Raw genomic sequence first — 12,160 nt, 5'->3', positions numbered from 1 at the left:
ATATATATACACAGAATTATTTATTAATTATGTAACTATTTATGTACTAAACACACAATGTCATAGAGAGGGTTGGGAATATTTTATTTGAAAGAGTTTTTTCTGTCACACTCATGACATCACACACTTTAACTTTTAATTGTATTATTTAAGGATAGTTTTTTTAGGCTTCAATTCTAGAAATGTGACATGCTAGCCCAGAAAAACTCAAGCATTTCTGCCCCCTTGTGCCCCTGGTTATGAGAGAAAACTCATTCTTTTGGCATCTCTGGCTTAAATTACATTTGTATCCATTCCCATTAAACTGTTGTAAGAGACAGTGAAAAGTAAATCAAAATGCTTAGAAAATACAACATTTTGTCACAGCTTTCAAAAAAGACACCAGTAGGATTCAGAATTACAGAATCATAGAGTGGCTGAGGTTGGAAGGGACTTCTGGAAGTCACCTGGTCCAACCCCCCTGCTCATGGCAGGGGCATCTAGAGCTAGTTAGGTGCCTGTGTCCAGCTGCCTTCTGAGTATCTCCTACGATGCACACTCCACAACCAACCCTGCACAGTTTGTGTCAATGTTTGGTCACCCTCACAGTGAAGGAGTATTTCCTGATGTTCAAATGGAGCTTCCTGGCTTCAGTTTGTGGTCACTGCCTATGGTTCTGTCAGTGGGCTCCACTGAAAAGAGCCTTGCTCCTCTTTGTATTATTTTATGTTGTATTTAGGCACATTCATAAGATACTCCTATCCTCCAGATTATGCAGTTCCAACTCTCTTCTGACTTTCTTCTGGTGTGAGAGTCCTTCAGCATCTGCAGAAGCAGGTCGTATTAATAAGCACAAAAAAATGTTGACACTTTCCTTAGTTTCAAGCCATTGGTTACTTTCTTGGTCATCTAACACAACCAACATATAGCAAAGCACTTTAGCACAATAAAGAGCTCAGGTTGCTTTAAATGTCAGAGATGTCAGCAATCATGCCAAGGCAGACCTGAAATCCCTGAGGCCCAGATAGGGGCCTTGGGAAGTGAATGACAGGAACTGATCGAAAAGATTCTGGCTATGAGAATAAATATGTTTCCTGCTTTTCACACCCACACAGGAATTTAAAAGTCTAATGCAGAAGAAAGTACTTCTACTGAGGGAAGAAAATAAATACACACTCAAATGCCATTGAAATCAGTGAGCCTTAACTAAACACCTTCCTACATCAGGGTTTAGACATCAGGAACTTCTTGTCTTCTGTATTTCTGTTGATGTTGCACAAGGCTTTTCCTCCCTTCGTCAATGAAACCTTCTACCTTTAGGTCTTCATTAAATAAAGGTTGGCTCCAGTGCTTATCATCAAAGTAAAGATTGATAGCGAACAGAAGCACACAGTCACGATGAAGCATACAAGAGAATGGCACAACATACAGTCCACATAACACTGAAAACTAATTAGGCACAGAACATTTTTAGGTTGTCACACTTGCTTACTCTTTTTAAAAAAATATTTTTCTTTTTTTTTTTTTCATTAAAAGCACTTATTACCTGGGCACTGGGGAGAGGGGCTGCAGTTTCAAGCAGTGGAGGTCCCATTTCCTGTACTGCTGGGACTGGATCCATCGCTCCATGTTTTTTACCATGTTCTGGTTTTAAACAAGAAAACAGCACACAACAGCTGCATCATAAACACTGAACACTAATTTCAAACAATCTCTGGAGAATGTTGCAATAACTTCTACGGTAAAGGCTAACAAAAAAACCCCAAACTTATATTTTTTTCCATTTCATGGTTTTAGACAAAGTAAGAGGCACTTTTCTATTGTTTGACTAGATTTCAAAAAGAAACAAACCCATTAACACATAAGTGGCAGAGAAGAATCTTTAATTAGGCAGTTAGACATTTTATTCTGGTAAGATGGAGAATTACTATTCTTCTCTCTCTGATACTGATTGTTCATTGACTGACTCATGCTGCTTCCAAAATGAAATAACAAACTTTTGGACTCTCTATCCCTCATAATGCAAAAATGCAGACAGATACAATTAATCTTCACAGTCTTACCAGAGTGAGTGATATTAGCTTATTGACACAAGTGCTTCTGCCAAGCTTTACAAGAATTATGAGATATCTGATTTTTAATTTACCTTTCTCCAATTAAATGTAATAGGTATCACTCTATCTGATTAAGAGCTGCTATTAAAATGGAAGTCAGGTAAGATGTTCAAAAAAGCAAAACAAAAGTCAAAATATAAACCGCAGAACTAATTTCCGCAACTTACAGAAAAAGCAACAAATTTACAACATTGAAATGTACACTAACCTGCATTCTCATTGCTACTGCAAGAGAACCAACAGTCTTTTCAGCAGCAGGGTTGTTCTGCTGACCATAGTTGTGTTTCTCTGAAAAATATAAGTATTTCACTAATAAATCGCAAACCTTTTTTGAGTGGGAGCATGTGTAATTGAAAGTTACATCCAAATAAAAAATTTCTGAATGTTGACTTGAAATTTAACAGTATTACTGACAAAATTATAGGTGACTTCTTTAATACTTCGAATGAAATCACCCAGAAGGATGAATATAGTATGAAAATCAGAGAGTAACTGTATGCTCTGAAACATATTACACAAACCCACACATAAAAAAATCACACAGCTGTTTTTGAAAAGCTACTTACATTCTTAAACAGAACACCTAAATCAGCATGGTAAAGACTGTCTTCTCTGACACACACATTACAGTGAGCAAGAACAATGAAATGATCACAAATACCATACAGGATTATTGTAACTTGGAAACAATATATGCAATTTTTTTAAAAAAATAGCAACAGTTATCTCCATCAGCATGATATTAAAAGTAGGTATTCTGGAATACCTACACAATTCAGAGTGAATTCAACTTCAGAGACAGTTATAATTGTTTCTATTGGAAATATATCAAATGATAATCTTACATTAGCTACCCCAACTAAAGATATTTTGTCATTTTGCTGTAATCCTTCTTCTGGCTTGTTCTTTTGTTGCTGCTTATTGACTTTTATCTAGACACAATTTCTCCAAAATTCACATCCTACTCTCTGTGGGCATATCAAGGCTGTAGCCACATTCTGAAGGGCGTAGACATAATTGTAATAAAAAAAAAAAAAGCCCAACTGTTAAAGCTGACAGCTTTAACCTTTCTGCCACGGGGGAACTGAAGTGCAAACCCTGACCTGGTCAAGCTCTTGCTCTGTTCACTCCTTCTCTACTGGTCCTAAAAGTCTCACGTTTCCTTGCAGAGTCACCCCTCCCAACAAGGGTCCCAGAGCCGCAGGGCACAGAACACTCAGACTGGAGACTGGGTGGCAGCTACAGCCCACTCTCCCACACCCATCACTGAGAGAGCAAGAGACCCTCTCTGCAGACACCTCATTCCACGTGTTTCCTGACCCTTCCTCAAACTTTCCTGCCAGAAGGCATCTACACATCAGTGACAAAGCTAACCAATCTGAAGGCAATTCAGTCTTCATATTAAACTCTAATTAAGGAAGTGTCTGAAAAAGTCCTTCTACTTGCATTAACACTTGCAATTAAAACAAACAAACAAAAAAACCCAACAATTTCTTCTGGAGATGCTCAGCTTTAGATTTAGACAGAAGAGTTTTACTGGAATAGTCTATTACAGTCATAAGCTGACTCTTGTTGCCTTGAGACCAGGCTGGGACAGCTGCCAAACAGACAAATGAAGTAGGAAGAACAAAGTTTAAAATCCCCTTTCAGACAGCTGAGCTTTACAGAAACATTTTGACTTTTTAATGTTATTTGGCTTAATACGACTATTTTTATCAGGGCAGAGCTAGCATGTGTGTAAATACATATTAGAATGAGACAATTCCTTTCAATAAACTATGTCTCTCAGACTGCCTATGCTACAGTCACCCCACAAATGACTAACCAGGCTTTTACAGGGGTGAAGGTGAAACTAGAGGTGAAAGTCATGCACACACGGAGTTAGGAAGACAATCACAGGATTGCAACACCTCTCTTAGGATAAATTTTCCAGATGGAAGCTGGAATAGCACTTTCTGCTTCAGACTATGGTCAGATCAGATGAACTTCAGATATTGTGCTCCCTCCTCTGACTTATACCCTATTGTGCAGATGAGTGAGAGCTGCTGTCAGATGCTACCTGTCTGCTCAGGCAGCTTAGAATAGAGAAGAGGTGGGGAAATGGTTGAATTTCCCACTAACACACTTAAACCATGTGGGCTTCAGTTTTCAAGTGACCCCAAAGGAGTTGGACATCAAATCCCAAATAATTCTGGCATCCTTAAGTCTTGTTCAGAAAAACAAAATTGCATTTTCATTTCCATACATTTACATATAAAGTATATTCCTGCAAGACACTACCAGCACTCACCTGATTCCAAGATTATCAGTGCAACAGAAGCAGATGCTGCACTGCAAGAAAATCTAAAAATCTTTGACCAAAAAAATACTTGAAAACAACTGTCACTTTGGAGCATTTTATCTCTATTCTCCTGATTTACAACATTACATTTCCCCAATTCAGCTACGTCCTTGCAAATTCTGAGTACTTTTAAAACATATGAGTGTGTTAGATGACATTACACCCACACAAGTTGGAAATCTAGTCTAGCAAGAACAAAAGTTACTTCATATCCATTATTGCTTTCAGGCTTCATTTAGCTCCTGCGACCCCACAGATGTTAGGTTGGACATTTCTAAAGCAAGAAAAAATCCAGAACAATTTCCAAGCACCTCAGCCAGATTCCATGGAAGTCAAGAGTCAGTTATAAGATTCAGTTGTTTCTCCAAGGTCACAATTACTCCACAATGGGCTTTCCACAAACATCTCGCAACTAAACTAAGTGCATTCTTCCTGTCAGACACCTGTGTTTCATGTACCTCTCTAGTAAGCCTTGAGACGAACAGCTGGTAAAATGCATTTCTGACGTAATTTCAAAGTTTCTCCAAGGTTCTGACAACCTCAAAAGCATAACCATAAAGACAGATACAACATTTGGTAGATAAGCTCTTTTTAAATTATCTTGATAAAAATCTCATGCTACCTTTCAAAAAAAAAAAAAAAAAAAAAAAAGCAGTACTTAACAGAGTGCATTGCTACAACTCGAAAAATGCAAAGAAATGTATATACTTACGCCAAATCTTACATTTCCTGCATTAGGAATGAATGTTACTGTGGTATGTAATGCAGTTTTTTAACAACACTCTTTCCGAGAAGGGAAACCCTAGTATTATCTATAGTTCCTTAGAGCAACTAAGACGTGAAGATATTTAAGTCTTAAGATGCAGCATCCAGTCTACTGTGTAACTTTTAGGTCTCTGAAGGCTCAGACTCATTTCTCAATGGAAGGGATTAAGGGATTAGGTGTCTGAAAGTGAGACTTGCACCAGGCAGCACTCACTGCTGGGAGAGTCCAGCCATGCCTGGTGCCCACTCAGGCTGCATGGACTGGCTTATCCCACCCTGTCAGAACCACCCCAAGTCTGTCACATAAGAGGTTTCTACTTGCAAGATTAAAATGAAGAGAGGAGATTCCTTGTAATTTATTTATTATAGGTATGACTGCTGTACCACCACTCCCTCTCTTCCCTATTCCTTTCCCTCTCTCCCCCACTCCTCCTCCATGTAAGGCTGTGTCACACTGGTAGGCTGGGTACCTGCTCAAGAGACCTGTGTGCCAAGCCCTGCTCTACAGATACTTAACAATTATATCCAAAAAATCCATAGGGGAAATAAATGGAGTCTCAAGGAGTCTCTTAGTCACTAGTCCAGGAAAAAGAAAATATGCATTATTTTTGGACAACTTGTGCATCACCAGGAAGGGATAAAGCTTAGTACCCACCCTTGAGATCCTCAGTAGGATCAGAGACCTCCTTTGGGAGTTAGACACTGAATGTCCAAATGCCTTCAGACAATCAAGAGAATAATAACCCAGATCTCAACACCTGCAGTGTCTGTTCAAGTCAAGAGGATATAATGAAAGACAAGGAAAGAAATCTATTGCTAAGGCCATGCTTTGCATGGGAACAGCAGGTGCTTTATTATGAGCCTGATCTTGCATTAGCTCTGCACGGAATGTCTGCTTAATTTGCCTTTAGGGAATATTCCTAGTTTAAAACCCATGCAATTAGGTTTTCTCAGCTTTATGCCCGTTTCCACAGTTTTGTATCAATAGATGTCAATCTAGTACACTTGTGATAAGATTTAAAAAACCCCCAGATTAACCAGTCATGCTATCCATGTACTTCCTCATTTTCCTATTCATTTGCAGCATAATCTCATTGGGATGCTGAGCAGTTAAATTCATATACACACCAAAATCCAGAAAATATCTAGAGATCTTCACAAAATTTTAAGAAATTTTACAGGAGACATAAAATTGCATGTTATTATTATTACTACATGTTATTCTAGCAGCAGAGTAAATTCTGGGAAGATGTCTTAATTTTATTCCCGAGAAAATTCTGTAACATTTTTTCAACTGAGAAATTATCATACAGATACACCCTCCACAACAAGTGAGGGGAAAAGGAAGGAGATGAATCCAAACCCATTTTTGTAGGAATAATTACTGCAGGATTATTAATTACAGGCAGGCATTCTGCCTCTTCTTAACTACACGATTTCTGTACTCCCTCCTGCATCACTTTCTGCAGAAAGTTTCACAGCACTTTGCAGTTGATATTTCTTCTCTTCTTCTCCTTTCCCCATATTCTAGGCAAGTCCATAGAAGTCACAGGATAAAGCACTGTAGAAAACAACACTATGTAATAGCTCATCTGATGACCCTAAAGTCTTCCCTCTGAACTCTCTGAGTCCATTGGGTCATCGCTTATCTAATCATCCTGGTATGAAGAATCTATCCCAACCTTTCTTCTCTCACCTAACATCTTTTTACCTATTTACACATCAGAGGAAAGTGTACACATGCTCTGTACACACACACCTTTAAAGGCCCTCCCACAGAGAGGCAGCTTTTCACCACACTGTGTTGTCACCAAGATGCCACACACATCTCAAGGGCTCACTGTACAGTCACTTGCAAGAACTGTTACCTTTTATCACCTCTTACCTGACAGAAGATCAGGAGCACAATGGATAATGGTGGCCCCAGGCTTTACCCAGCTCACAGGAACATCATCGGGTTTCGTACTGCCAAACACCACCGCGTCTGCGAGACGGAGCTAGGGAAAGCCCAAAACACCCCCAGGAACAAAACAAGCATTTAATCTTAGAAATACATACTTGGATATGCATCTTAAAAATATTCAGATTTATACAGCAATAGCCTTTGGAGCAAAGCTTTTACAGATGACAAGAACGAAAGAGGAAGATCCAAACTGATAGTTTGATTCTTGCCTGTCACAAAACTTAAGAATAGCATTTGAAATTAAGTTAGGTAAACAATTTGTGAGATCAGGCGAGTGAGGTCAAAGTAAGTATCAATATTTAATGAGGATTACATCCTTCCAAATAAAAAGTTCTACCATTGTCCTAAAGTCCAAAATAACTTGGAGCAACTTAAGAAAAGAAGGGTTCAAAGACAGTGAATAGGCACTTATAAAGAGTGCGGATTGTCTGGCAGTAGAGAACGAGGCCAGCTGACAGGAATGCAGGATGACCCCTTCTGTGAAGACCAGTGCCTTTGAATACCAATTAAAGCACTTTTTTCCTTCTCAGTTCATGTCTGCTAATCACTGCCCCTGATTAGCTCAACCTGGCAGATGTTGGAGCAAAAATGGTTACTACAAAGATTCCTACAATCAAAGACGCAAGTGCCTTTTTCCCTCACTTCCTGTGAAACCGGGCCCTTTACCAGTTATTAGAATCACACCATGAGATAAGGAACAGCACCAGAGGCAGACATATTAAGATACACTAAAAAAGCAAAACACAGACACAGTATTGTCCCAAGCCTGACTGTAAAAATTATTTCAGAAATACAGCAGTTTTGGTAATATTTTGGATAAATGCAAATTAATTCCAAGTGTCACAAACTCAGCGAGCCACTCTACAAATTGATTTGTGACTGACAAGCATTCCAGCTTCTTTTTTGGCCAAAAGTGTTCTGACACAACCCTGCCCAACACTCTTGCCAAGAAAGAACAGCTACAAATCTTGTCAGAATAGCAGGTTTTTGGCACAGCTGAGCATCCAGGAGGGGAGAAGAACATAATTGCTGCGGAAAAGGCAGAAAACTAAAAAAACTCTATCTTCCCCTCAGAGGACACAAGGATGGCCTAACCCTCCTTAAGAGATCCCCACATGGAAACAAAGCCAGAAGTGTGGGAGAAGATCTCCTTGCTTGACAAATGACTAATGCAATGAGCTGATTCAGGCTTCAGTCACATGTCCAGCAACACTCCTGATTGCCTGTGCACAGTCACTCAGCCTTGTTCAAACTGGTCACACTCCTGAGTCTGGTACAAGTATCAGCTTACATGCCACTCCTGGAAGGCCACATAATGCTTGACCAGGGTCAAATGATACTGAGAAATCTGCAAGGAAATCCAGATAAAAAGATGCTGTAATGCCTCATGTCCCAAGAATACCATGCTGAAGGCATACTTTGCGCTGCAAAACAAGGAAATCTCTGCTGGAGCAGTCAGCATCAACACGGAGAAAAACAGTGATTTTTCTCAGTTACGTGAGCATAGCCGTTTTTTGCAAGGAAAAAATAATTCATATTCCAGCAGTTATAAATCATCTACTGTAAGTCAAGATGCCTCTCCATGCAAAGCCTCTGGGACAAGGACTAAGAGCTTTGCACACTGCTTAGCATCGTGAATTGATGAACAAGTTGAGAGCTGTATGCAACAAGTAATAATTTTGATGAATGTTCAGCCAACATACTTATGACAGAATTGATTCAATGTAACTGTAATGTCAGAAAACAACTGATAGAACCAAATATTCATCTCTATGACTACCGACCCTAATGTTGAAAAATGTTTTTAACAGCTGAACACAATTATTTTTGTAGCCAACATTAACACTGGTTCAGATAGCTAACATCACATATACCCATAAATTTTAGCAGAAAACCAGCTGGACCTTTCATCTCATTGCCCTGCCCCACCTCCTTCATGAAAATGGTAGCATCACATGGCAGCAGAGAGTTGTACCACAAGTTAAAGACACGCTGATTTCTCAGAGCCTTCCCTAGTGTGATCTCCTTTCCCTTATTTCACAAAGAAAACAATATTTTATGTGCAACTATTGAAAAAGTTCCTGCAGAGTCAATAAAAAATACATATCACAAACATCTCAGAGAATTTTTTTTCCTGTGAGTATTTTTAAAAAGTATATCCAGAAACTGGGAGAGCAAGTCCACTGAAAGCAAAATATTTCTGTGCAGAATTATGGATATCCTTGGAAGAGATTTATATGATCTCCATCTGGGAATTTTAGTTTTACTTGCAAGAAGTTGTGCCCATGCCTCCTTTGCTTTCAGATTTTTCTCTCTTGCCATAATCTACCCTTTCAACTGCCTGTTTAATCACTAAAGCAAGAGACAAGCCTTGGGATGTGTGTTCAGGGTCAACTCCTAGATCAGAAACCAATCACAGACATGAGAGATGGGAAAGTCCTATGAAATAATCACATTTAGCCTCCCTCAGCAAATGCACCACAGTCCCTGGACAGAGGACACAGAGGACACATCTGACAGGAACCAGATGCTGCAGGCAGCCCTAGCCAGAAGGTCAAGGAGATACCCATGAGGGAGAACATGTGGCTGCCTGCCTCATGCTTCCTGGACAGCAAGGCTCCATTCCATCGGGCTGGCTAGAGGAAAGAATGACAAGCATCAGGCCAAACCCTCCTTAATGTACTAGGCAACAGGCTGGAGACAAAGTAAGCCAACAGTCCAGTAGTATCCTGACTTCTCACCGGTAAATATTTTTTCAGTTGGGAAGAGCTGTGCCAATAAATAATCTGCAACCTTACCTCATAATAAAATATGATCCCCTTCTCCAAGATTTAAATTGAAGCAGATTAAGAAGCACCACCCATTCCCAAGACAGAACACCAAATGTTAAAATAACAATACAAACTTTCCAGCCAAGTATTAAATGATAATGGCACAAAGTAGCCGTATATTACAGATCACTGAAACTCCACTTTGCTGTGAAGTCTGCATATTTCCCAGAGTTAAAATGGACTGCTACAAAAGTCATTTGGAAATGCATGATCAAACAAAATAAAAATTAAAACTAAAAATTGAAATGCAAAAGCCCTCAGAGTCCTGGGTATGAAGCTAGGCCATATAAAACTGAAGAGACGCAGTGAGGAATAGGAATCTGATCAAAAGTTTTTTCACAATTCTCTTTATGAAAATGTTTCTTTGCATATCAGTTTACAGATCGGGTTCCACCTTAACCACAGCAGTTCTAATGACTTTCTGAAATCTTGAAAATTTTTTAAGCCAATGACTAGTTTCAGGTACTTTTTCCATCAAGGCATGTTCTAATTACATGGTTTCTTGCAGGTTTCCCTGCCACATCACCCTGAATGCACTTGCCCAACACAGTGCATGTGAAAATGAAACATCTCTGCTGTGGGCTTAAGCCTGCCACTGTGATCCACACTTTAGCAACTGCCCCTCTAGCTTACAGACAGGGGGATACATTTCAAAATTACAATGAACAGAAATGACGCGCATAAGATGTTGAAGTGGAAATACTTTATCTATATCATCATCATTAGAAATGCTCATGCAGCTTCCCTCTCCTCTCCTCTTACAGGATCTGTGTGGCTGGTCTCCTGTTTGTTCATGCTTACAATACAAAATGTATTTTTCTGCCCAAAGCAAGTGTCTTGGGCTTTGTTATGGGCAGATCAAGACAAGACTAAGATATGACCAGACCAAGACAGCAAAAGTAGGACAGCAAACAGCTAAGAGGTATCTTAAGAGTTTGAAGCTCAGGTGATGGCTCCAAGGAAAAGCATGCTGTGGCCAAAAGTTCTTTTCCAATCTGAAAAGGAAACTCCCATTCAGCACTCCAGCTGAACCACTCTCATACTTGTTAACCTTGCTTTTGCAAACAATTTTTCTATTCCTAATTATACCTGGACAGACCAATTCTCACTTATTTTACAATAAAATTGTAATACAGCAGCTCTCCTAAAATAAGCATGATGTGGTTTACACACGGACTGCATTAAAGATGACGTGCTGAAATAATGACTGACTGAATTTAGATGACTGAAACAAAATCTTGTTTTCTTAAAGGTACTAAGTATTACCCATGTTTTGGCAAGAAAATAGAAAATAATCCATTTTTTAAAATAAGAATCTACTTGACAACGTCCTTTCAAACTAAAAAGCATAATTCTGACATAATAAAGGACTAAACACATCAGCTCCCATTCTTTACATGTAATACTGAATTTACTTTTGGGGAGACCCATTTTAAAATTACAAGGGAGATGTCACTAGAAGTATGTCACTAGGTCATTCTTCAAGCACAATGCCGTGAATGTGTTTTGAAGAGCTATCTACACAAAGCTTAACAGAATGATAACATCTTAAGTATTTCCTCTAAGATGCTTGTCTTTATCTCTCACTTTGTAACTTCTTTTACATTGAACATACCAATGCAAAAACAAGATGTTTCTCAGTAACTTTGCACAGATGTGCCAGAACCTTCTAAAATGCTTTCTTGCATTATTGAATTATTTGAAGACCCAGGAAGCTCAATAGCTCTGAAGCACATGGCTCAGCTGTGCCATGAGAACTGAAGTCAAGCAAACCCAAAATGGAACAAAAAGAAATATTAATAATCTGCTCAATTTAACAAAACATGGAGTGGGGAGGAAAGAGAACATTGAAACTGTGTCCTTTACTTCAGATCAAAGCAAAGAAATATACCATTATTTATTTTATTCCTTTTTCCTGCCATAAGACAGAACATACTTGCTTGAAAGGAGCACACTAAGTTAGATGGTAGGTGGCATTAGGTTGTGTGTTAGGAGAGCTATCCCTGTATTTTTAAACTTCTCCTAAGGTGGACTAAAACATATTTCCTCTTGATCATTTTCAAAATATTTTTGCAAAAGTGCATGAGTAAAAGAAGCAATAACAAGTCCATAGCAATACAAAACCTTATCCAAAAAACTTGCAAACTTAGTGTTGTGTAACTCATTT

The 12,160-nt window shown here is 38.9% G+C and overlaps 1 protein-coding gene across 2 annotated transcripts in view; it reads right to left on the bottom strand.

Annotated features, from left to right (window-relative positions):
- MTHFD1L (methylenetetrahydrofolate dehydrogenase (NADP+ dependent) 1 like) overlaps positions 1–12,160 on the bottom strand; it is a 145,750-nt gene that overhangs the window by 121,907 nt on the left and 11,683 nt on the right. For both annotated transcript variants that reach the window (XM_066315473.1, XM_066315474.1), the window contains exons 8-10: positions 7,085–7,196; positions 2,302–2,381; positions 1,526–1,623 (exon numbers count right to left, since the gene is read on the bottom strand). In XM_066315473.1, coding sequence (XP_066171570.1) covers positions 1,526–1,623; positions 2,302–2,381; positions 7,085–7,196 — 290 coding nt within the window. The remainder of the gene's footprint in view (positions 1–1,525; positions 1,624–2,301; positions 2,382–7,084; positions 7,197–12,160) is intronic.

The sequence above is a fragment of the Sylvia atricapilla genome, chromosome 3, assembly GCF_009819655.1.
Source record: "Sylvia atricapilla isolate bSylAtr1 chromosome 3, bSylAtr1.pri, whole genome shotgun sequence".
Lineage (NCBI taxonomy): Eukaryota > Metazoa > Chordata > Aves > Passeriformes > Sylviidae > Sylvia > Sylvia atricapilla.
This window is presented reverse-complemented; position numbering and strand designations above follow the sequence as displayed.